The 26,534-nt window shown below is 44.4% G+C and overlaps 1 protein-coding gene across 3 annotated transcripts in view; it reads right to left on the bottom strand.

The window, feature by feature from the left end:
• SIMC1 (SUMO interacting motifs containing 1) overlaps positions 1-25,817 on the bottom strand; it is a 37,955-nt gene extending 12,138 nt beyond the window's left edge. For 2 of the 3 annotated variants that reach the window (XM_039878326.1, XM_039878332.1), the window contains exons 1-7: positions 25,582-25,816; positions 18,506-19,906; positions 15,623-15,855; positions 14,810-14,879; positions 11,079-11,233; positions 6,434-6,586; positions 4,593-4,721 (exon numbers count right to left, since the gene is read on the bottom strand). In XM_039878326.1, coding sequence (XP_039734260.1) covers positions 4,593-4,721; positions 6,434-6,586; positions 11,079-11,233; positions 14,810-14,879; positions 15,623-15,855; positions 18,506-19,906; positions 25,582-25,710 — 2,270 coding nt within the window. In that variant the 5' untranslated portion in view covers positions 25,711-25,816. Of the gene's footprint in view, positions 1-2,695; positions 4,344-4,592; positions 4,722-6,433; positions 6,587-11,078; positions 11,234-14,809; positions 14,880-15,622; positions 15,856-18,505; positions 19,907-25,581 lie in introns of those variants that run through there. The other variant, XM_039878341.1, reaches the window with a different exon arrangement.
• Positions 25,818-26,534: the final 717 nt, after the last annotated feature.

Here is a 26,534-nt window from a genome sequence, read left to right as displayed (position 1 = left end):
ATACAGGTGTTGGAATTATTAGACAAGGACTTTAGGACAGCTACTATAAATATGTTCGAGGTTAAAAAACCAACCAACCAACAAACGAACCAACCAAGGTGTCTGTAATGAGTGACTAGATGGGGACTATCGGGGAAGAGAAATGGAAACTATAATGGACCACATGGGAAGTCTAGCAGAGGCTGGCCGGAATGCAGAGGAACCACCTCGGTCACACACTGCTGGTGGGAACGTAAAATGGTACAGACAGTCAGGAAAACAATTTGGCAATTTCTTCAAAAAACTAAGCAGGTAACTACTGTATGATGCAAAAATTGTACTCTTTGGTATTTATTCCAGAGAAATGACTAACGGCCACATGAAAGTTTGTACGTGAATGTTCAGAGCAGCTTAATTCACAAAAGTCCCAAACTGGAAACAACACAGATCTCCTTCAATGAGTAAATGGTTAAAAAAAAAAAAAAATCCACAGTACACACACACCGTAATACTATTCAGCAAAAAAAAAAAAAAAGGGAATGAACTACTGATACACACAATAAGCTGATTGGCTCTCCAGAGAATTATGCCGAGTGAAAACAGCCAATCCCAGAGGCTTCCGCACTGTATGACTCCATTTATACGAAATTCTTGAAATGACAAAATTATAAAAATGGAGATCGGATTGGTTAGTGGAAGGCCTTTAAGCTGGCTCCGGTGTCTTCTGACATGTTTGGAGCCTTCTTTGAACATTTCTCACTTCTGGGCACAAGACGTTCCAGGCTCATCTTGCATACTTTTCCCTACCTCAGCTCCAGAATCTGCCATTTCTTCACAGAACTCTGGGTCCTGTTAGCGTAAACCAGTATTTAAAAACGAAGATCTGAGTGCTAGGTATGCACACTACTACGAAGGTGTAATCGTTTCTGTGCTCCCGGTGGCCAGAGGTAGGAATGCGTGCGCGTGCGCGCACACACGTGTATATACGGTACATGTAAAGCACCCTCACATCTACATTTATTTATTCCTATCTCTATCTCAATTAGAGACCACGGTTCATGTTGACACCTCCGACTCCAATCCGGCACCACAGGGCTCCTTCTGCACTTTCCCCTCTTCACACGTGTAACTCTCTCCTCTGACAGCGAGGAATGTGGCTCTCGTTATCCATAACATATTTACTTATTTAATCCTAGAATACACGTAAGGTCATCTTTGAATTGTTAACTCAGACTTCCGTGAAAAGACAGCTGCTGACTAGAGTTCCATATTTATTTACAGTTCATTCTGTCGTTAGCCCGAGGGCATTTAGTCCAGATATTATGTTTTAAATTACTTGGACAGATTGGTGGTTGCCAGGGGTTGGGGAAGATGGATGGTCGTGGCCCAAAAAATTAGCACAAGGGATTGGGGTGGCGATGGAGCAGTTCTGGATATCTTGACTGTGCTGGTGGTTACGTGAATCTACGCAGGTGACGAAGCTGCACAGAACTCCACACAGACGAACACATGGAAATGGGTTGAAATCTGACTACGGTCTGTGGAGGGCACCAGTGTGAGTTTCCTGTTTGCGATGTCGTATACAGTTAACAACATGTCATCGCTGAGGGGAATATAAAACCTCTCTGCTAGTTTCTGTAAATTCCTGTGAATCTATAACTATTTAAAAAGTTAAAAAAAAAAAGTTTACTCGGGCTTGTCCTGCACCTCCCCGCTACCCTCCAGACTCAGGAGTTATCGTCTTAAAACACAGTTCGGTGCATCTGTGTCTGGTGGTATTCTGTTACGCTCCCCCCACCCCTTCCTGCAACTCGCTGCTGATTTTTCTTTAGTATGTAAAACATTAATGTGGCTCTGAAAGTCTCAAAGTTACACCGATACAAAGAAGCACACTCAGGAAAGTATGCCGCCACCCACACCGCCGCCTGAACCGCCATTGTCACTCCCGCCCGCACCCCGCACCCCGCCACCTTTCCAGCTGCCATCCGCCTGCTGGACGCAAGCCATTTGACTAGTCTATGGTTTCTCTTAACTTTCTTTTTCACAAATGGTCAAAACCATGTACATTTGGAATTTTTTCCTTCTTCCTTACAAAAAAAAAAAATATTTGCTATGCATATTCTTTGGTATTTTGTGTTTTTTCTTAACATATTCTGGAATTAAGTTCATAGAAATTATTCAATTTTCATTTTCTTACAGCTGTATAATACCCAATTGTGTAGATGTACCACAGATATTCAACCACTGTCTTATTCGAGGGCATCTGGGTGGTTTCTAATATGTTACAGTTACGAACGGTGCTGTAGTGAATATCCTTGTGCATATATATTTTCATATTGTTAGAACTGTGTATTCAGGGTAATTACTGGAAGTGAGGTTTCTGGGTCGAGAGGTAAATACGCATTTAGTTTTATTAGATACTGCAAAATTCCCCTCCACGATGCTCGTACCACTTTGCATTCCCACCAGTGATGTATGAGTATCTGCTTTCTTAAGGCCTCACTAATGGATTGTATTAGTATATTTTACATTTTTTACTTATTCAGATAGGTGAGAAATAGTATCTCAGTGCAGTTTTAATTTACATTTCTTTAAATATGAGTGAGGTTGAACATTATAAGAAAATAAAATTAGAGATCAATATCTCTAGTCACCATAGACGTGAAAGCCCTTAACGAAATATTAGCAAATTGAATCTGTCAATAAGCAAAAAGAATAACGTATCACAACCACATAGGGTTTTTTATTTTAGGAACGTAAGGTTGGTTTAACATTAGGAAATTAACCAGTGTGGTTCATCACACGCATGAAAGGAGAAAAAGCTATGATTATCTCAATAGATACGCAAAATATATTTCACGAAGTTCAATAACTCGATAAGCTTGGAATAGAAGGAGGCTCCCTCGATCTGACGAAGGCACCCATGAGACATCTACAGGTGGCGTTACACTTAACGGTCAAGGCCTGACTGTGCCCCCACCAGGATGACGGCTGGAGGCACTAGCCCAAGCAATAAGGCAAGAGGAGGCAGCAAAAGGCGTACGGATTGGAAAGGAAGATGTTTAACTATATTTATTTGCAGACAATATGATTTTGTATGTAGAAAGGAAACCGCAAAAATATTCCTATTAGAATAAGTGAATTCAGCAAGGTTGCAGGATTTCTATATATTATCGATGAGCTATTAGAAAATGATAGGTCACAACGGGTGTATCCATTTGTCAAAACTCGCGGAATGATACTTATGTAAGTTAGTTTATATAATTTAACACATATAAATTATACCTAAACTTTAAAAAATTAAAACGAACCAAAGTAAAGGCCAAAGAAAGTATCCTCTAGTATAATTTCGGTGGCTGCCAGTCCGCCCCTCTGAGAGAGTTTTAAAGTCGGGCCAGGTTTGATTTACATCATTTTCGTCTATGTTAAGTCTAAGTTTGTTCACAGTTACCCATTGCTTAGATTTCCCATCTCTCACCAGAATCTGGGCTTAAATGAATGAAGGTGTGAGAGTGAAACCTAAACCAGAAGCTCCTGGAACGGGGGTGGAGCGAGCGCGGCGTCTGCGTGCACGTCCTTCATCCTGACCGCTCTAACCCGCTGCCTCCTTTAGACGCTGAACTCGGGGTTAAGCTGTCCTGGGTTTACATTTGGATTCCGAATCTGATTAGCTGGGTAACCGTGGGCGAGTTATTTCATTACTTTTTCTCATTCATTAAGTAGGAATAATGTTATAAAGTTTCATGGAAATATGAGATAATTAATGTGACAATGACTGGCACACTGTAGGGACCTAATAAATGTTCGTCTTAATCTTAGCAGGGTATTTTAATTAAATCTTTATTACAGTGCCATTTGGCATGACATTCTTTTAATAAGAGGAAGCAGAGCTGTACAAGAATAGTCTTGGCTGATAACTGGGAGCAGAGCATGGAGATGAGAAGCAGACAAGGAGCTGACAGAGATAACTTCCCTAAGAGCCACCGCTGCACGATGGCCCTCTCAAAGTAACTTCCTGTGCCAGCGACTATTCATGCTTTCATATTCACTCTAGTTTATTTTTCTTCCTCTGGATTCTAAAATTACTGGTTCAAAGATGGAATCATTAGTTCTAGCCAAGAACTCTTATTTCTTTATCTCCTCCTGATAGATGCTTCACTAATTCGTGCTTAAAGAAACGGAATTCCATATTCTTACTATCTGGGCTCATTCTACAGGTCCAACCCCGCGCCTTCCTGAGTCACCTCTTCTTCCCCTGATATGGGACATGCCCATTTCATTCATTTCTCAAGCCTTCCGCGAATGTTCACGCCAGGCCCTGTGGCTGAGGGTCAGGGAAGAAGGTCACGATTAACAGGTGAACCCTGAAGGACGAGTAAATTGTTAGCCAGATGGACAAAGTAGGAAAATTTAGGCTCCACTTAAGATAGCCTACCTCTTCCCCCCAAAACTGTGCCCCAGTGGCAAACAGTAATAATTAATCGAGAACTTTCTTTCAAAAGGTTAAAGAGACAGGACTATCCCTCCACCTCTTTTCCTCCCCAATTTAACAACTGTTTAGATCTTCTTTTGAAATTATGTTCCCAGAATAAAAAAATGAAACTAAGACTCACCTCTGACTCCTCTCAGGAATGTCCAGCACAAACCCAAACATCATCTCGGCGATTTTATTGGAGCTGCAGGTGGGGGTCCTGTCCACCTCCACGGCTATGGACAGCATCCTCTGCAGCTGGCACACAATCCTGGGTCCAGAACACAGAACACAAGTGAACGGGAGGTCTGGCGAGGAGCCACCTGCTGGCCGGGAGGAGGTCCCCACCAGTGTACTACAGGGCCTCGTAACGCACACACTAGGTCAGGGAGGACTACTCAAGCCACCAGCATGCTTTGACTTAGCGATGTCACCTACCTGAATCCCTTCTGCCAGATCATACTATCTGAACCTCTCAGAACCTGGGGTTGCGCTGCAAAAGCAAGCTGCTTTTAAATTCGAAAATAGAAACATACAATCTTAAGGAGCTAGAGACTTTAAAGGTCATCTAACCTTTGACTTCTTAGTTTTATAGGTGAAGAAACAGATCCAGAATGGCTAACAATTGTGTGAATTTCTTTGACACAGGACAGGGGAAAATAGATAATTACCGCACAGTTTTCTCCTGTTACTGGCTCCTTTACACCAGTCTTTCGCTAAGCCTGGTCTCAGAACTTTCACTGGTAGAACGTGACCCCCTCTCCCACCAGAGCTCAGCAGGCTGATGGGGCAGAAGGAATCAGGCCGCCCCTCAGAAAGGTGGGCCTGGCCACAGTCAGCCTTTTCTAGCGTGCGGTAGGTATTATCTGTGATGGAAGGACATCCGCGGCCAGTGATACGAATAGGTAGACCGGGGCTTTGGCGGATTCCTGGGCTGCAATGACAAGCTGTTCGACTTCTGACAAATTACTAATGCCACCTACTTCGTAAAGTTGTGAGTGCTTCGTAGGGCATCTGGCAGATGGGCACTCATTAACGGAAAATGGTAGCGCTTATCATTGTTGTTAAGATCATAATAAACCGACTTTGAGAGGATCCTATTTTTGTTTCTACTAATATTTATTTATAATAAATTATTATTATTATTATTATTATTATTATTATTTATGAGATTAGCTTCTGTTGGAGGAATGGTGTCTGCCTCTCTCTTGGACTCCTCAATCTGTCCAAGTAAATGCTTCATTGTTCCAAACATTCCCCCTTTAGAAACAAGATTATCTCTAAATTAGTTAAAACCCATAGGTCTTATATGAAAATCAGCTTGGTGCAATGAGTTTATAATACAGCATTGTAAATTTAGGCACAAATGCTGTGTTTGAAATGTCAGTGTGACGGCTTTTAACAGTATGATTGACAAGGAGGGTGAGTTACTACTATTCAAGGGCAGCTCCAGCCCCTAAAATCCTGGCGTCTCTCAAAAAATGCCAAGACCACCCTCGACCCCAGAGAAGAAAGGCCAGGACTGTTTCCGGTGTGCCCTGAGGTGCTCTGACGTGCCCTGGCCTGAGCCGGTGTGGTTAGAACCTGCCAGACTGGGGAGAGAGACGGAGGTCTTCGAGGACCGGAGACCGCGGGACACCGCTGCCCACGGCTCCTTCTCTTCTGCCAGCCGGTGGCTGAAGGGACGAGCAGCTCTAACCCCCACCGTCCCTTGGAGTCCAGGAAAGGGTGCGCAGTGTCCCTCTGTCGCGCTCCGGCTTTGCCAGTCTGTATTCACTGAGTGCAGTCTTATCCATGTACGGGGCAGGCACCTGCTTTTGAGCTACCTTTGGGATTAGAAAGTCAGCCTTCGGGCAAACAGGATGGTCTTTAGTCAGAAAATGGCTGGGTCATTTGGGGGAAACCGCTCTTAGGGAGTGGCGCTGTTCTGGCCACCGGTAAATCCCCAGGGCCCCAGGAAAGACGGCAAGCTCCGCCCCTTACAGCTGAGCGGCGTTCTTTGCCAGGTCCGGTTGGAGAGGATGGGGGCTACTGCTGGCCTTCAGGATTCCGGCCCCTGAAGAGGTCTGACTCCCATTCGGCGGCTGAGTCAATCCGTCCTCCGTTACCACTTTCACCAGCCACTTGATGACGTCCCTGTGACGGAGAAGGGATGAGGAGGGAAGTTTAACCGTCTGTTTTACTGCATGGTGCTCAGAACTGCAGCCTTGACCTGGGCTCCGAGACCCCTAGATTTCCCCAATGGCAGCGAAGAGGACCCTTAGCTATTTCCGACATTTAAATGAGTCTAATGGAAACCACATATTTAACTGCAGTAAGATTACAAATGCTAACTGAAACAGCCACGTTTTTCTTTGAGTTATAATTCTTGAAAGCTATCTCCGAGGTAAAGAATATTATCTGTGGCTTCCTGACCAGGAACATTCCTTGACAAGGTTGTAGGTTGGATTGGATGTCCACAGAAGCCTTTGCCGGCTTTCTTTTATTAGGTATTATCTATTAATGCTAATAACTGAAGTTTAGAGTATTACAGTGGAGTCATATTTTATACAGGGTGTAGGCTCTAAAAGTTAGGACAATAAAAACACTTCACATAATCGAAATTATTTTTGACAGTCACTTAGGTAACTCAGGTAAAAATGGTAGCTTGAACGCACACATCTAATTTTGTTCTTTCCTAAAATCCTGCTAGTACTACAATAATTTTTAAAATTCCACGAGCAAGGGGAGATAAGGAGGAAATTTTGGAAGCTGGAAGAAAAATGAAGTATATTTACAAAATAGAATATTACATAGTGAGAATGGATAAGCTACAGTAACAGCTAATAATGTGGACAAATCTTAGTACTCCGTAATAGTAAGTGAAAAATAAAAGATTTTTTTATATACTAGATTACATACAGCATGATACCCTTTTATATACAGCTAAAAGGAACTAAAAGAAAAATATATACTTGATAGGAACACATACAGATGCAATAAAACTACATAAGAAGGAAAAGAAACGACAGACATTCAGGATGCTGATTATATTGGGTGCAAGAAGGTGCAAAAGTAGGTGACGGGTGGATATGTGGTTAAATGCAGATTAATGGTCAAGGTCCCAGCCTTTAACTTGGGAGGCTGGCTAAGAGATGCTGATTAGGAAATCAAAAGTAACCAATTAACGAAAGTAACCAATTAAGTAAATAAGGCAAGTGGATCATGTCCAGGATAATGTTTAATCTAAGTCTACGACTTTGGCAAAAGGATACATTTTAACTGACGGCGGATTCGGGAAAGCTGAATCCTAAACCAGCAGTGGAGAAGAGTAATCTTATTTAATCCTATTTTTAAAAATAGTAAAAAAAAAAAAAAAGAATCTGCAATGAGCTCTGCAAATGGCAGTACGAGGTTCCTCTGTAGTGAGGGTGGAAGGCGTAAGTTAAAATAGGTATGATGAATCATAAGATGTCTAAGAAACTTTCAGACCCCTAGATCTTCTTCCCCGACCCTGCGGGCTACAGGTTAAGTCTGTGGAGGGGTCAAACAGAGGGTCTCTGGACTGGGACACCAGGCGCAGATAGGAGGCAAAGGCACAGAGCAGAAACAGGCCGCTAAGTGGACAGGCGCACGCTGAATGCAGAGACCCTCGCCATCGCCCCACACCTGGCCTCCAAACCCTGCATCCCAGTCTTTATCGTTCACGTGGGAGACCGGAAGTCTCCTATGGAAAACGCACCCAGCCCAACAGGAAGGACCTGAAGACACGGACAGGGTACCGTCTAGCCAACGGGCAGCCAGTTCCACCTACAGGGAAGTTCAGAAATGACAGGTCCTCCCGAGCTTCCAAAAGCTTTTGAGTCTGTCGCCCTTACATGTGGACAGACTACTGAGGTTTACCAGACGTCTGTGGAAGTACTCGAACATGAGAGCTAAAGACCGCAACAGCCGACCTGGCCCCAAAGCAACTCAAAAACAGACATCATGCAGAGAATAAACACAAAGCTATCGTTAGTATCATCAAAGTATGAGAGGATATGGATCCATGAAAGAAGAAAACAAGAACCGAATACTATTCATTAATTTTAAAGAGAAACATTTACAGAAATAAGTAAAAAACTCTTAGAAGTTAAAACCACTAAAACAGAAATGAAACTATGTTCCAGGAATGAAGGACGTGTTTCTAGACTGAAATGGCCCACGCGATGCCCTGCACAGTGGATGAGTATAGACCTGCGGAAAGCATACTGGGCCAAAGGAGAATCCCAGAAACTTCCAGAGCTCAAAACCGGGGCCCGGAGCAAGAATCAATAATCGAAGTAGCTTATGACCTAACGGCGATTCTGGAAGCTAGAAGATAATGGAAGATTTCCTTCAACACTCTTTCTAGAAAAGTTATTTCTAACCGAAATATCTATATTCAGTTATCAATGTGTGGGAAGAAAAAGATATTTTCAGACATAAATGATCTCAAAAATTGTACTTCCCACGCACCTTTCTAAGAAGCTTCTGGAGACTGATCCGTCAAAACGAGGAAGTAAACAAAGAAAGAGAAGATGAGGGACAAACAAACTAGAGACCCAACGCTGGGCACACGCGAAGGGACTTCTCACTCACACGCAAGGCAAAGACTGGCAGAGAGGACCCGCCATCCAGACTGAAAGAGTGTTCGCCACAGACCCTCACGACGAAGAAATTAGTAAGAGTGTCCAGTGCAAACTGACATCTCGAGGGGAGATTCAGACCAAAGGGCAGAGAATTAAGGGTTGACTTCTGATAGGCACAAAGAATACAAGGAAGCTAAAAATAGGACCATTATTAATTAAGTTTAAGGAAAACAGAAAGGTATGTATGAAAGGAAAAGTACTCGTCGTTTAGTACTTGGCTCAGCTCTGACTTTCACACATGCTCATCGTAATGGAAACACTGCATTCTGACCTATGCAAAATGATGACCTAACTATATTCATGGTATGGGGCTGGGAAATGTGGCGGGGGGTGGCGGGGGGGAGGAGGGAGAGGGAGGGAGGAAAAGGAGCTATTTCCTCATCTTTCACGTGGGAAATCAGTAGATAATGGCTAATAATGAAAAATCAAGAATTAGCAAAGTGAGCAGGTTATTTAGCCATACAGAGGTAAATTTCCAGAGAATCACTTAAATAAAAGACTTGAAAGTAGTTACCCCTGGGGAAAAGGAAATGCATGTGACGTGACCTGGGAACTGGCGGATTTCTTACATCTTGTAGAACTAGTTTATTCTGTATGCACGGTTAAAAGGGAAAACAAAATCCCTTACGAAGGGGTCTTAAGGGGACTGACTTACCATCTCTCTTTTTAAATAGTTATCTGTGGGGTATAATTTATACACCATAAATTGCGCAAAGGTCTTTGAGGAGTTTCGACAAGCACGTGCATACATCCGTGTAACCATAGTCTTAATCTCATAGCCATCTCTTACTGAATCAAAGACAGCTGGTTTTCCCTCCATCTGCAACAGATGATATTTTTCACCGATAAAGCATACAACGGAGGACCTGGCCTGCATTTCGAGGCCATCAATGCCTTTCTTGAAACCCAAGGGCCACAGTCGGCACAGCGGGAGGCCCACAGCAGGACAGGTGGAAACGAAGCAGCTGATGACACCAGTCAGGGTGGGACGGTGCCTCCCGTCACCCACCCAACCCAGAGCCTGCGCTCACATGGCAGAGTGGCCGACAGTCACTGTCACTGTCCGAACCGTTACTTTTTCATTGAAAACCCACCTATGCTATCCAATGCTCTTCGTAGATTTTCTGCTTACTGATTTTCTACCCCTTTACTGGTGAATGTTTAAACTTTCTATAAAATGGCACTAGGGAAATGACACAGACATGAAGACTAAGGCGCAGAAGCTGACCGCCACTGCGAACAGAAGAAACTGCCTCCTTCTTTCATTAAAGCCGTTATAGTAGTATCCCACGCTGGCCTGTAAAACTATTCTTAGCAAATACACGAGAACATATGGGAACACAAAAACGAGTGGAAGAATTTCAATGATACTCTGAAATAAGGAATGCTGGTGGATTAGCCTGGCAAGAACCATTTTCAAAAGAAGCAAGGATCATACAGTTCCAAGAGGGAGGTGCCGGCAGGAGGGCCCTACCCTCGAAATCACATTTTCCCCCTGATACAAGGATATGGTGGTTGCCTTCTCTGAAGCTGCCCTGATTCTAGAAAAAAAGAGAACACATGCCTGCAGCCTTATTATACCTCATTGTCAGCCACGTGACTGATTATTATAATATTACTTTTCAGAAAGCAGTAGTGACGAACGTTTATCTTGAGTTACACAGCAGGATGGAGATAAATCTGTGTTTATAAAAGCTGTGAAAAGTTTTACATGCGTTAAGGTCTCTCCTTGGACCTCGTGAAGTTATTTGGACAATAGTGAAAGAAGCCAAAGGAAGTCTGATGGCCTTGAGAGAAAAGCACACAGCTCAGTGCCTGATGTACGCTTGGGACAGACAGGGAATGTATTAGGACTGCCGACAGTTTCAATAACTATCTCTGTCACACTGTCCCGACTAGAATATCTCATCCACCTGATGTTCTCTGGCCCACCTACAGCCCCTGCCTCTTGTCACCCCAGGGCTCAGGGGACCGGTTACCTGACATTGTGGGGCTGCTTGTCACAGGACAGCACGGTGCTTGCAATGGATTGCTGCAGGTGCTGCCGCTGCTTCCTCAGGATCTGCTGGAAGTCATCTTCCAGGGTCTGCACGACGTAACGCAGAAATAGGAGTCGCCCGGGCAGGTTCTGGCCCTACGGCAGAAAAGACGAGAAGTATTTCCTATTTCCTGAATGCCAGTGAGCAGTACTCTCATAGATACTAAGTCCAAAGGAAGGCCACGAGTCAACAAGTGTGTCTGTCCCTAAACGGCAGAGAGCAGGCAGTCTAGGTCATTACAAAAGAGGACACATAGGGCAATGCTACAGCCCGAAGACTGAGGACTTTCCGATTTTAAGAGATGGCCATAGGAAGTCATTCTCACTCTTACTAACCCTATCAGTCTCAGAATAAACCCCAAACTGAGGCTATCAGACCAGAAAGACAGGAACTGGTTCCTAAGTGACATTGCTGGGCTGCTAGATTGAGTAACTGCAATGTCCCCGCCCCTCCCCCCCCGCCCAACTGCTGAACTTTTAGGAGTGCGAGCTGATGCATATCCTTAACTGTGTCGGCAAGCCCGGGCTGGATTTTGGGTTACAGGTGAGATGATCCTAACTGATGAAGCCCAAATGACACAGGTAGAGATTACATAGGAATTTTAGGATGGGTTTTTCTACTTCTGCAAAAAACGCTGTTAGGATTTGAACAGGGATTGTGTTGAATCCGTGGATTGCTTTGAGTAGTCGGACAGCTGTACAACATTTAGTCCTCCAATCCATGAACATAAGACATCCTACCATTTATCTATTTTCTTTCAGCGATGCTTTCTAGTTTTCGGTGTGTAAGTTGTTCACCTTTGATTAGGTTTACTCTTAAGCATTTTATTATTCTCGATGCTATTTTAATGGAATTACTTTCTTAATTTCCTTTTCAGATTCTTCATTGTTAGTATAGAGAAATGCAACTGATTTTTGCCTGTTGATTTTGTATCCTGTAACTTTGTTAAGTTTATCAGTTCTAGGTTGTCCTGTGTGGAATCTCTAGGGTTTTCTACATAAAAGAGCATGTCTTTTGTGAACACAGATAATGTTATTTCCTTTCCTTTCCTACTTGCTCTGGCTAGAACTTCCGGTACAATGATGACTAGATGAAAACAGGCATCCTTGCCCGGTTCCTTACCTTAGCGGAAAAGGTGTCAGTGTTTCACCACTGAGTAGGATGTTTGCTGTGGGTTTTTCACATAGGGCTTTGACGAGGCAGTTTCCTTCCACTCCTAGTTTGTTCGGAGTTTTTATCATGAAAGGGTGTTGGAGACTCTGCATCAATTGAAATGATCATGTGGTTTTGGCCCTTTATTCTGTTAATGTATGTATTGCATTGATTGATTTTTCTATGTCGAACCGTCCTTGTATTCCCAGATAAATCCCACTTGGTTACGGTGTATAATCCTTATGACATGCTGCTGAGTATTTTGCATCGCTGTTCACAAAGGGTATTGGTCTGTAGTATCCTTGTAGTATTTTTTGTCTGGCTTTGATATCAGGGTGATGCCAGCTTCCTAGAATGACGATATCTTGTGTGACATCTATCTTTTAAAATCTATTAAGACTTAACTTGTGGCCTAGCACACGATCTGTCCTGGAATATGTCCCATATGTGCAGGGAAGAATGTGTATACTGTTGTTTTTGGAAGAATATTCTGTATATAACCGTTAGATCTTTTCGGTCTATTGTCTTGAGTTCTCTCTCTTCTTATCTTCCATCTGTTTGTTCTGTCCATCGTCGAGAGTGGGGTACTGAAGTCTCCAACTATGAACATAGAACAATTTCTCCCTTCAATTCTGTCAGTGTTTGGGTCATATTTTGATGGTCTGTCATTAGATGCATAAATGTTTGTACTTATTACATTTTCTAGCTATCTTGACACTTTTATTAATATGGAATGTCCTCCTTTGTCTCTTGTAACATTTTCCGATTTAAAGTCTATTTTGTCTCCTATGATTACAGCCATATTTGGTCACTATTTGCATGGAGTATCTTTTCTTGCCCTTTTACTTTCAATCTACTTGTGTCTTTGGATCTAAAGTGAGTTTCTTGTAAACAGCATGTAGTTGGATCATGTGTTTTTATCCATTCTGCTAATTTCTCTTTTGATTGGAGAATTTAATCCACTTACTGATAAGAAAGGACTTACTTCTGTACTCGTGCTATTTGTTTCCTAAATGCCTTATAGCTTTTTTGTCCCCAATTTCCTGCATTACTATTTTTTCTTCAGTTAACTTTTTGTAGTGAAACGTTTAAATTCCTTTCTCATTTCCTTTTGGGTATATTCTACTGTTTTTGTGGTTGCCATGGGGATCATTACATTCAACACTGTAAAGTTATAATACTCTAATGTGACTTTATAGCAGATTAACTTCAATAATATACAAAAAAATCCACCGTACTAACATACCGAAACTCTGCTCCTTCATAGCTCTGTCCCCACCCCTTTTGGTTGTTGATGTCACACACAAACATCACAGACTTTCCTACTCCTTCCTGTGGAGTCCCTTCTCGGTTACGTATTGGCACGGGTACGGCTGCTTCTCAATCGGTCTCTACAGTTGTCACAAAGGTGTTCTGGTCCATATGTGGTTGTTAACTTGGTGTCTCCACGGGGCCACAAGGGCCTGGAGCTTCCTTATCTACCGTCTAAGTGATGTCTCCCAGATCATCCTTCTTCAAGCTCTCTATTTCACTCCAGTCTGGACTGGTCACTCTCTAGTTCTACCGTCCACTGTAACCTTACTCTCCTGGATGAGACCAGTGTTCCCTGGATCCTGTGTCTCTTTTTTGGATTATGTCCCCATTCTTTCGATGCATATCTTCAACGAACCTCCTAAGAAATAAGGTGTGGGGATATTTTTCACCTACATGTCTGGAAATGTCTTTATGTTCCCCTCACACTTGACTAACAGTTCAGTTGAGTATAGAATTCTAAGCTGAAAATAATTTGTTCCATCCAAGGGCTTTGGGGTGAGCAGACAGAAAAGCTGGCAAGTGTAGGGATGCCTAAAGGTGGGCATGCAGGAGTTTTTTCTGGAGTACCAGCTCTACGCCAGCTGCCTTCACGTATGACAGATGGTCATTCAGTGTCTTTGGACAATGAATCCTCTGGCTTTTTGCCTAAAGGGTTAGGTAATATGGTTACCTGGCAACCGAACCTTCTGTACTCAAGAACGGAAAGGTTGTCATCTACAAATCATCAACGAATTTACAGTCCATATTTGACTCCAACCTTCTTATGTATTGTGTTTCTGAGTCCAAAAGCTCTCTGCTGCAGTGGGCAGATCTCCTCCCGCCGTGGCTGCAGCTCCTTCCACGTGTACTCTAGCCTCTCTGGCTCCCTCTGCCGGCTCCCTCGGTCCTCGCTGTTACACAGCCTAGAGACCTTCCAATCTTCATTCACATATATTGTCCATCCCTTATTGTCATTGCCACAGATTTATAACTTTCCCTACTCATTTACTGTTATTTTTAATGAGCTCTCAAGAAGGAGAGGGATATGTGAATGTATTCGATCTTGAACTGGAAGGCAGCACATACCATTCCAAAGGGAATTTTTTGGTGGGGAGGAGAGTATAAGGAGAGAATAATGCCAAAGACCTTACTACCAGATTTGCTATTACTTGTTTCTAGTTACAACTTCCTTTGCAAAAGACACACCCTCATCATTGTCGTGTTACCTCTTCCTCCATGACGTAAGTGAGCAGCTTCCAGTCCCACTCCACTGTCTTGGCATTAGCTGGATGAAGCCTGGAAGTCAAGCGACATCAATTAGCATTCTGGAGAGTTTAGTGGAAGAAGGGACGGGATCTGGAAGACGACAGAAGCGAGAAGCCTCCTCTTATCCTCACGCTCTTGCCCGCCCTTCGATAAAATGCGTCATCTGAGGATAGCGGGACATTTTTTTTTTTTTTGCTACCCAGTAGTCACTTCTCTTTTGGGGGCTATCTGTACCCCAATTTTACCTTGAAGAAATTGACTCTTGATTATATAGCCCACAACCTTCCCTACCAAGACCCGGGCATGAAGCCTGCGGAGCATGTTGAGCCAGTCACGAAATTCTAGACCAGTTCAGCGTTGGCTCAAGGGTGGGCCCATGTCTCATATTATGCAATTAAAACCTACAAGACTCATGTGATTATAATGGAAGCGAACTTTCTCTCCCACTGAGAATATCATACAAGCCAGAGGCCAAGAAGGCTACCGCGTGGAGCCTGCAAACGGAAGCAAAGCAGAGCCGAAACATGGATCCTTGTAATTGTTTTTGAACTGAATTAAGTCACGTCTCATCCTAGGTTTCTAGTAACATGAGTCATTAAATTCTCTTTTACTAGCTGTTATAGGCAATTTGGATTGGGTTTCCTGTTGCAACCCAAATAACAGTAATATGCTATGTCACCCTCTCTAACGGTTAGCTGAATAAAATGTAGGCAAGAGAAAGCAGGCCCCGAGTCCAGGCCCCCAGGAGGTCTGCCAGCATCTGAGGTTCGTACTGTTGAATTTTCATGAGCAGCATGTAGGCGTCCTTCAGGACATCCACGGTCTCAGAGTCACTGAGCAGAATTTTCTGGATGATGTGAGACACGATTTCTCTGGGTGGGTAATGCTGGGGTGACACAAAGTCCATCAAAAACTGCACAGTCCCCAGGGGAAAATTTTCTTCAATGGTGTTTGTTACCATTCTTAGCCTTCGATGAGGGATGGGTTCTAATTTTTGACCTTTACTCTGTAGAGATAAAAAGAAATAAATTAGGATGGGTTTCTATGGACAAACACGACAAACACAAGAGGTTCTGGAAATAGGCTGAAGACAGCGAAGTTTTCCATGCATTTGAAATATTCATAAAAAAGGAGAGTCTGGACAGCCTTAGCTAAAACACTTTTAGTGACATGGGAAAATGATGCTTATATTAAGTTAAAAAATAAGCATTCGAAGTTCTACATGTAATGTAATATCATCTGCATTAAAATATAGCACAGAAAGAAATGTACAAGAGTCAAGAGGTAGCTGAAATTGATTTTGGAGTAAAGGTGATAAGATATTTAGAAGTAGTCATAATATTATATCAGATACCAAAATAAAGAAATGAAGAAAAATGTTCTATACATGTTCGATTGTTAGTTGAAGGATCTCACGTTGCTGATTTTGGAGTCAACAGTAAATATCATCGCCTTCTCCCCACCAAAAGTACGTATATAAAGACTGGGAGAGAATATGTGAAAAGCGCTTTCCTATTATCTGAGTGGCAGAATTATGGATGATTTTTTTCGTCTATATACATTTTTTATATTTTTCGATTTTTCCATAACAGACATCTATCTATTACTTTCATAAACAGAAGGAAAACAAACATTAAAAACTCTGTTTGATACAGGAATGTAATAACAATTATAAAACAACAACTTGTGAATGTTTAACTTATCCTCAATTCTCACAACCCTAGGAGATTCATACTATTCGTATTCCTATTTTACAGATGAGGAAACCGAGATTTAGAAAGTAAGCATTTGCCATGCAACTCATGGCAGAAGCTGGCAGACATCAGTGATATCACTTGAGATCCATCCCGTAAACCTGTACTCTCCATAAACAACATCAAATCCCAATTATTAAAAAACTTTAATATGTATAAAAGGCAAGCAGGATGGAAAAACACCAAATTATTAATAATAATCAATGCTGACTGATAACAGCAGGGGTAACTACATTTATATTTCATAGTTTAAAATGTTTTCTATTAAGCAAGCATTATTTTTAAAATCTGAGAAGTGTTCATTTTAAACCAGAGACTTGACAGCTTATGCGTAACAGTAAGACAGCGATGGCTAGAATCACCCTTTCAGAAGGTGCAGGTACCTTTCGTGTCTCAGATCACCTGAGGGTAAGCCCTGATGTCGCCGATGAGAGACCAAGACTAAGTGGCATGTAATGAAGAGCAAGAGAAGATGAGGGAACAAAAATCTTGCGTTGGTGACTATTACACGTGTGGTGCATTTTACAATCTCGAACCTGTATTATTTGTTTCCTGCCTACAGAAGGGGACATCTACAAACAGATAAAGTTTATCAATTGTTCTGATGCCTGTACCTTTAAAAGGAACTAATATTTATAGAGCACTTTTACAAGCCCTGAAAGGCGGCTTCATGCTTTATGTGTTTACGTTTAAGTCAAACAACTCTGTGATCTGGGCTTTACGACTTAGTTTAGAGCTACACAAAGAGACTCAGAGGAGTTAAGGCCAATGGCTGGTAAGTGGCATCGTGGGGACTGGCTAAGAAGTTCTAGAGGGGAAAAGTGACTCAGTGAAGAAATACTTATTCAAGGCCCCAAAGAAATCACAGGAGGGACAGAAAAGGTGTACGGATGTCTTCCAGATGGCTGAGGTAAGAAAGAGAAATAAAGGAGAATCCACTTTATGTCGCCTAATTGCCACCTTATAATCTGAGCTACGTGTACAGAGACGGGGGACACAGTCTCTCCACCTGCATCTCCCGATGGCTTCTCCAGTCGTGCACTACAGCCTTGAGGAGGAAAACAAACTCTTTCAAGGCCCCCAAGCACCCTTGACAATGAGCACACATATCACCAACCTGAGCCGAACCCACAGGAAAACAGAGAAGGGGCTAGGGATTGGGAGTCATTCGGAAGAAGAAATGAACATATCAGAAGTCATAACAACAACTAAAACGAGAGAAAACAACTTACTGGCCAAGGCCAGATCAAGGTGAATGCCAGATGTGCCAAGCTGGATCACTGATGGCTCCGACAAGGAGAACACACCTTGTGATCCTGAGCTAGCCCAAGCCGGTTTTCTCGACGTTAGGAACGTGCTTATGGATGAGAAAATTGCTTCGTATTGTGGGACGTGGCCGTAATTTTTTTTTCTTACACATCTGGTTTAGTTCTCAGAGATCAATGAAGACCCACGGGAAATAGCATTCCCACGAAAATCTTAAAATTGAATTTCCTCCCCAAAAGTTGGAATAACAACTTTGGAGGCACTGAAGGGTCGAGAGTATTATTACTTCTGTACACGGGAGCTGTAATAAGGGCGTTGTGAAGACACAGGGATGGAAGAGAAGCACCTGATGAAGGCCTGTGATGAGCCAGACACTGCAGGCACTTTCCGTACGTTCTCTCACGTTCTTCTCTCCACCGAAAGCTAAGGCTCAGAGAGGTAAACTGACGTCTCCAGTGCCGGCTTTTAAGAGTGGGACTGAAAGTCGAACCCAGATCTGACTCTACACTGGTTCCACACGTAGGGGAAAGATATAAAGGCCAGGTTATTAAGGGACCTGTTCTCCCACGCGTACTAACCTTACGCTAGCCCTGTGAAAAGGACCTCTAATCCCTAGGGGAAGACAGGTTAGCTCACCTCTCTTAGGTCTTTATCGGGTACTAGTGTCTGGAAGAAGAGGTGATGCACTGGAGGTCGTAAGAAGTACTTCAGCCTATGCAGGCATGGTCTGCTGTACAACCCACCTTCTGGCGTTCGTGCTTGTACCTGGGCAGGCCCGGGGTTGGCAGGCTCTGATGGGGAAATCTCTTTTCTGGCCGGAGGTGCTGTGGCAGAGAGCCAGGGAACTTTCTCTAAGGAAGTTTCAGACCGCGGGGACTCTGGGCTAGGCGAGCAGCTTGGAGAGGGTGGAGCGGAGATGTCCATAGGAATGTCGCCATTCCGTATGTCATTTTGGGGAGAGTCAGGCCTGTCGCGCGGTAAGTGAGGTGAGTGTCCAGGTAAGGGCGGCATGTCTCCACGTGAACACAGCACATCTCCCGGTAAGTGTGAGACTTCTCTAGGTGGATGTGGCATATCTCTTGGTGACTGTGGCACGTCTCCCGATGAGTGTTGCATGTTTTCTGGTGGCTGCGACATGTCACCCGGTGATCGTGGCATGTCTTGCAGGTGTGCCACATCTTGTGGATATGACATGTTTTGAGGTGGGCCTGGGACACCTTGAGGTAAGCCCAGAGAGTCCTGAGGTGGGCAGAGTGAGTGCTGAGGTGGGTTTGGTGAGTGTTGAGGTGGGCTTGGTAAGTGTTGAGGTTGTCGTGATGAGTCTTGAGGTGGGCGTGGCACATTCCGAGGGCCCGGCACATCTTGAGGACATGGTGCTTCTTGAGGCAGGCGAGGCAAAGCTTGCAGGTGGCACTGCGCAGTTTGTGATGGGCATGACAAGGCTCGCGGTGGGCATGAGGAAGCTCGCGGTGGACTCGGCGAGGCTCGCGGTGGGCATGGCAGGGCTCGCAGGGGGCATGGCAAGGCTTGTGGTGGACAAGGCACATCTTGCTGTGGGCATGGCAAGGGTGCCCTTTGATTGCTGCTGCTACCATTATTGCTTTCTGGGGAGAGGGAATGAACATCTGATGATAGCTGGAGGCTGGCCAAGAAGCCGAGGTCACCTTTGAATGTGGTTGAGCTACAGTTTGGCTCTGCTGGATAAACAGAGTCCTCATGGATGGATGGAGGGGGTTGGGGACCTTCAAATACAGTTTCTTCCAAAAGTTCCAGGTCCACAGGATCGCTGTTAATGATTCTCCGGGCCGCAGGCCGAGCACTTCTGTCCACCCACCTCTCTGTCACCTCTTTGCTGGAGAGGCTTGCACTTGTCTGAAGACTGGCTGGCTCCTTCTGGGAGGGAGCGACAGGTTCTATAGTCAAGTCAAGGGTGGCGATAGGTCTGTTTTCTTCCTCAGTTCTCGTCAGGTCAATCACACAGAGCCCACTGCGCTCCTTTGCCCTCGGTCTGGCTTCTCTGGTTAAGTCAATGAAGTCCTGTAGGAGGATTGTGAGAAGATAAGGGGTCAAGAAGGGAATCTCAGCTTTATCTAAGAAGACTTAAGCCTCAGCTTTTAAGGATAAGCACATCTTACCTTTTCTGACAATATATATATCTTATGTAACATAAACATTAGTTTATTTCCTTGGGTTGAAATTTTACTACTGTTAATTTCTATACTTTCTTAAATTATCCCATGCCACATGTGTATGACTGAGGGCATAGTGGTGGGAAATATTTCCTGACTCAAGGTAGACGGGGAGGTACTAGGGGAGATTTTCAACCTTAAGTCACAAAGTAAAAAGTAACCTTTGTCTGGAGAAGCCAATACCCAGGACAACCTACAACACAAACTAAAGAATAAGGGAAGCTAATATAAGAGAATCTACTATGTGCCAAGAACATGCTGCGTGCTTTTCATTTCTTTAATTTTCACGATGACCCTGTCAGGTAAGCATTATTACCTCCATCAGATAGATGGGGAAACTGGAGTTCAGTGACACTAGATTATTTTACCCAAGGATTATACAGCTACGTAGCAGAGACAGACATGCAAAGCCAGGTCTGCTTCCTTCTTTCCCTGTGAGGGCCTATATTAGCCTACGGTCAGATTCGGAGGATAATACAACCAGAGTTATGAAACCAGCAGGGTAAGTCTGAGCTCTAACTAGATGAATTGCTGGAAAGCCTCCTATCTCCATCTCACATTCCTTGGCAAAATGATGAGACGATTCCCAAAGCCTGAAGACGCCAGCCAGAGGCACTGTAATCAACCTCTGTGCCTGAAGACGCCAGCCAGAGGCACTGTAATCAACCTCTGTGCCTTGAGCCTGGAACGACAGTGCTCTCCCTGCCAGGTGTCTCCTGACCTGGTTGGGGACCTTGCCACTGGTATGTTAGGTATCAATTGCGGGGCTACCACAGCTACCATGCTGTTTTTCTTAACAGATGTGACCGTCATCACTGTCAACAGCACCAAAGCAGGGCACAGGGTTCTAGGTGGGTCTAGTGAGAATCGGCATGCACCTCACGCTGGATCGGGATTGCCTGATGAAACCTAATATCCCCTTCCTAAGAAGCAGCCATACGGCATCACTGCCTTTGGGGGCTCTCTACTGCTAGCTGAACTCAACGTGGAGAGCTACGAGGCCACTGGGGGTCTGAATTCACCTCTTCTTCCAACGCCAGCTGCGCTGAAATGCAACATGAAAATGGGATCTAAAGAAAAATTGATAGGATGATCTTTCTTTGCCCTGGACCATGCCTTTTATCCTAGTGCAATTATTATCAGCACTCCCTTTCACTCTCAAAATCATCTCAGTGCATATCATAAATAACGTCGTCTTAATTACTGACCAATATCACTCATGAACATGCATGCCAATATCCTGTATAAGTTATTAGCAAATCGACTCCACTATTCTTTTTGTTTAAAGTTCCATTTCTGATCGTAAAGACTTAAATAGATATTCTGAGCAACCAACTTAATAAAAGCTAGATTGATATATAAATATAAAAACATGGGGAAAGATATAACAAGGAAAAACCCACTAAAAGAAAGCCAGTGTAGGTATGCTAATATGAGACAGAATAGACTTCAATGAAAATAGATAAAGAGGGCCACTGCACAATAAAAGATTTATTTCATCAAGATGTAATAATTTAAAAATCGTATGCCTATAACATAATCTCCCCAAAGCAAACACAGACAAAAGTAAAAAGAGAAACAGGAATGTCCTCAGTCATTGTGAGAAATTTTTGCAAGTCTTTCTTGATCAATAGATTATGAAAACAAAAACTTATTAAGGCTACGATAGACTCAAACACATTTCACAAGCTTCATCTGAAGGACTCAGATAAAATAATTATTCACAATTACAAAAATTAACCACGTACTAGGAGTCAAAGTACATCTCGGTCAATGGCAAAAGATTGATATTACTCAGACCGAAATACTATTAGTTAGAAATCAATACAAAAACATAATTAGGGAAAACTCCACACAACTGCACATTAAGAAGTATGACCAAATAACTCAGAGATCAAAGAAGAAATAGGAATTAGAAAAATTGTAGGACTTAACAATAACGACAATACTAGGTACTAACACATACGACCTGCAGCAATTTAGAAGAAAATGTCAAGACTTAGACACTTAATTAGAAAAGAAGAATGAAAGGAAATGAATGTGTTAAGCAAACACCTTCAGACGACAAAAAGAACAGGACAGGCCCAAAGAAAGCAGAAGGGAGGCGATAATAATAAAAACAACAGAAATGGAGGAAACGGAGAACACTCAGCAGAGAAGGGCAGTAATGTCAAAGGTTTGTTCCCCAAAAAGGCTACGAATGCTGCCAAACATCCGGTCCGAAAATTAAGAAAACAAAGAGAAGGTACAGTAACCAGTATCAGAAATGAAAAGGCACAAAATGACGGGTATTTTCAAGATTAGATGAGAAGATGTTATGAATAACTTAATGTCAAAAAACTTGGGAACTTAGATGAAATAGATACATTCCTAGAAAAATAAAGCTTAGCAAAACTGAGTCAATTGGGTGCTAGGTATATGGGGGATCATTATGATTCGCTCCATTTTTTTCGTGTTTGAAATTTTCCGTATTAAAAAGCTATTTTTAAGTTGACTCAAGAAGAACGGGAAAATCAAAACAGTCCTTTAACCAATGAAGAAAGAAAGTCAGAAGTTAAAATTTTTCCTTCAAAGAAAATGCCAGACCCAGTTGATTTTAAAAGGAGAGTTCTGCTAAAAATTCAAGGAAGAAATGATTCCGATTTTACACAAACTATTTGAAAGTACAAAGGACATTTAGAAACACCAGCATGATACCATTAATAGATCATAAATATAATTATAAATCTGTAAAATAAAATACATTCAAAATATTAGTGACGACATATGTATTGATGTTGAAAGAGATAAAAAAAAGTACATTAATAGAAAAAGGCAAGCAAAAAAACCACATATATAGCAAGACTTCATTTCTGCAAAAACACATATGGGGGTGCACATGGATATGTGCGTACGTGTACATTATGAATGAAAATTTAGACAGACTATTAACATTGGTTATCTTTGGATAATAAAATTAAGGGCAATTTAAATTTTCTTCTTTATATATTTCTAAATTTTTTATAATAGGTCGACCAAAATTAACTGACCATCTGAACATGTTCTTTTATAAGCGGAGAAGACAAAGAAATAGATCATCGAAAACAGACACATTCATCAACTTAATGAAGACTAAACCCAGGTTAAGAACCAGTTCAGAAATGTGAACTATAGAACTGAAGATAGCTTTCAGATTTCCTGAATTCAAGCAAGTTGCTTCCTCTTAGTCAATATTCATACGAAAGAAAAAAAATGATAAAACTATGTATTTCATTGCCTGCCAAGCTTTGAGAAGGTCAGGCGTGGCTGAGAACACGAAGTATAGCAAAAGCTCTCATTTCTGCTGGGCATTGCCTCATTATGAACCTTCTAACGGTCCTGCCAGGTAGGTATCAATGTTCCCAAGAGCAAATGCTGACAGAGGTGACAGAACTGGCCAAGCTCACGCAGCCGCTGTGTGGGGGTCCTGACCCACCCAGGGCCTTGAGGAAAAGCTAGACAAAGTCACTTGAGGCTTTATAAACTTTCAAGTCTCTCAATGCTTCTGATCTTTTACATGGTTATCCTACCACCCTTATCTAATTTGCAAGAAAGATAAAAGGAGAAAAGCTTGGGGTTTTTAGAAAGCCGGAGTAAAAATATCTGGAGAAGCAAGATTTAAATTGGTTGTTACTCTCTTTGGAATTTGTCCTTCATTTGTCATCAACTCGAAAGGCTCAAGATCAAAAGGCCTGGTCGGGTGGTCGTGGGGAGGGGAGCAGTTTGAGCGCGCACACCTGCATGTGTGAAGGGCCACAACAGACTGGGATAAGGGAAGAGGGACAGTACCTGGGACGAAAAGAGGCAGATAGGAAGGACCAAGTTCAAGGGGGATTGAGAGAAAGGGCAGTAGAAAGAGGAGCAACCAGGAGGAGAAGCGGCCGTGAGTTATTCTGCAGTGTTTGCTCCGTCCACCTTTTCCTCTCTATACTCTCTACCTTGATGATCTCAGTCACTATGAGGCCTTGGATGCTTTCAGTCTGGATGATCACCAAACCTCTCCAGTCCTGACTTTTCTCTGGAGGTCAGATTCTCTGGGCTGGCCACAACCATGTACATTTCCCATCAGCACTTTAAACCCAGTGGGTCCGGACCGAATGCAGCATCCCCTCCATTCCAAGCCTGCGCCTACTCTTGTGCTCGCTCTCACTTACCGACCATTCACAGGGACTGCTCTCTCTGCGCCATTCCTTCAATCACTCTTTCATCCAACAAATATTTATTTTGGATCTACTCTGCCCCACGTACCGCCACGGGAGTAGGTGCATCCGCTCACTTACCGAGTCGGATCTCTTCTACCTTGAAAATCTCTTGTCTGCCCGTCTCCTCTAAAGTCTTTACTGAGATTTATTGAGAACCCCTCCTGCTTGAACCATGGCGACACACTATGTTAATTGGTTTTGCATGCCACCTCGCACTATACCTGGGACACAGATGGGGCTCACGGTGGAGGCTTAGGGACCAGACTGGCTGGGAAGGAGGAGCAGAAGCTAGATTTGTCTTGAAGGAGTATTTGCACATGAATAAAGGCGTTTTCCTTAAACTATATGTTACAGATCTACAAAAATAACATAAGCGTGATCATTCTTTTATTTCTGGGGTGTGGCTTTGGGTGGCTGGGAAGATTGTTCGAAGTCTGATGCTGAGAGTCTTCTGATCGAAGCCTGTCCATTGAGAACTCAATAGCCACTTGTTGAACATGTCACCTTCTAGGACCACGAGTGTTGTATTCTCCACTCTATTCCCAGCCACTAAAACATCTGGCCCATAATAGGGGTCTGATAAATATCTGTGGAGGATTCTAGACAGGCAAGGACCAGAGACGTTTTATCTACCATCTCAGGAAGGACAAAGACCTGGAGCCCAAGGGAAAAAGAAATAGTACGAGATGTACCTCTCTCCCTCTTCCTTCAGAGCTCGGTAAATGTTTGCTAAGCTATATAAATCGCCTCCTGCTCAACTCCAAAATCGGGCCCCTCGCTCGGCTGCCAGGCCCTGGAGCGCGGCCACCATCTGGCCCAGGCCCGCAATGCCCTCCCTCGTACCCTCCCGCCCAGCCTGGGCTCCCGTTACCTCCCTGCACACATCTGTACCCACCCCAAGCCAAACAATTACACGTTCCCGCGTCCGGGCCTCGAGGTAGGGGGCTCCCCACCAGGACCCCTTGTCCCCCTAGACCTCCAGCCCCCACCGCCGCCGAGGCCTGGGGAAGCCCGCGGCCGGGCCTGAGACCGCCGCCTGCCGTGGGCTCTAGCGCCCCCCGCACCGGGCGCGCCTGGACGTCGCCCATGTGTCCGGCCGCCGCTCTCCAGCCTCCGCGGGATCGGGAGGCCTGGGCGCCACGCTCCCGGCCCGCAGCGCTCCTCCGAGGCGGGAAGCGGCTGCAGCCGTGGGGCGCCACCCGGTGGGCGGCCGGGACGCTGGGGACAGCGGACTGGGCCGAAGGTCGTGAGGCTGCGCGGCCCGAGCGGAGGCGAGGCTGCGGCCGCGGCGGCTCTCACTCACCACGGTCCGGCGGGACAGCGCGCCGGGGGTCCGGGACAGGGCCCGGCGGAGCCTCCGCGCCCGGCTCGAGCGGGTCCCCTCGGAGCTCTCCGAGCCGCTGTCGTCCGAGATCACGATGAAGTCCTCCATGGCTGCGGGCCCCGGCCGAGCCAGCGCGCGGGTGGCCGGCGACCCTGGCGGCGGCGGCGACTTCGGTTCCTGCTGCTGAGGCGGCGGCGGCGGCGGCGACAAACCTGGCCATCACCCCGCCGGCCCCGCCCCTTCCCGCCCCGGGCTCCGCCCCTTCCCGCCCCGGGCTCCGCCCCTTTTCGCGCCGGGACCCGCCCCTTCTGGGCCCCGCCCCGGGGCCGCGGGCTGCGCCCGCGCGGTGAAGGCCATGGTAACTGAGCTTGGCCGTGGCAGCTCGTCCTCCCTTTCCAAGATAAGAGAACAGAGAGAAAACCAAGTCGCAAACCGGTTTGGACCGCTGTTGGGGGAGGACGTGCGACACGCTGCGCCTGCGAGGGATTCCCCAGCTGTTTCCGACTGACTCAAGTGTGAAGTGAGGTGTGAACAGGCCTCTGACGGAGACGACTCCCCTGACTCACTCGGAGGGGACCCTGGAGGGTGGGGGACCCGGCATTGGCCTGAGAAGGCGAGGGGAAAGGCCCCACTTCTTTGTGCACATGTGCAAGTACATCTGTAGGATAAACCCCTAGAAGTGGAGTTACTGGGTCAAAGGTGATGTGTTCGTTGTTGTTTCGATCGATGATGCCCAATTACTCTCCTAAATTGTACCAGTTTGCAGTTTCATCAACAATCCATGTCACGGACGGATTTACACTGTGAGACTGAGACTTATTCAATTGGTAGCAGAATCAGAAACAAAAATATGCACAAGGAGTAGCCACGAGGTAGCAGACACCTTGGTAATTAGATGTTATGAATGAGCACAGTTACGAAGATGGAAAGAG

This window comes from Pteropus medius, unplaced genomic scaffold (genome assembly GCF_902729225.1).
Source record: "Pteropus medius unplaced genomic scaffold, Ma_sr-lr_union100, whole genome shotgun sequence".
NCBI lineage: Eukaryota > Metazoa > Chordata > Mammalia > Chiroptera > Pteropodidae > Pteropus > Pteropus medius.
This window is presented reverse-complemented; position numbering and strand designations above follow the sequence as displayed.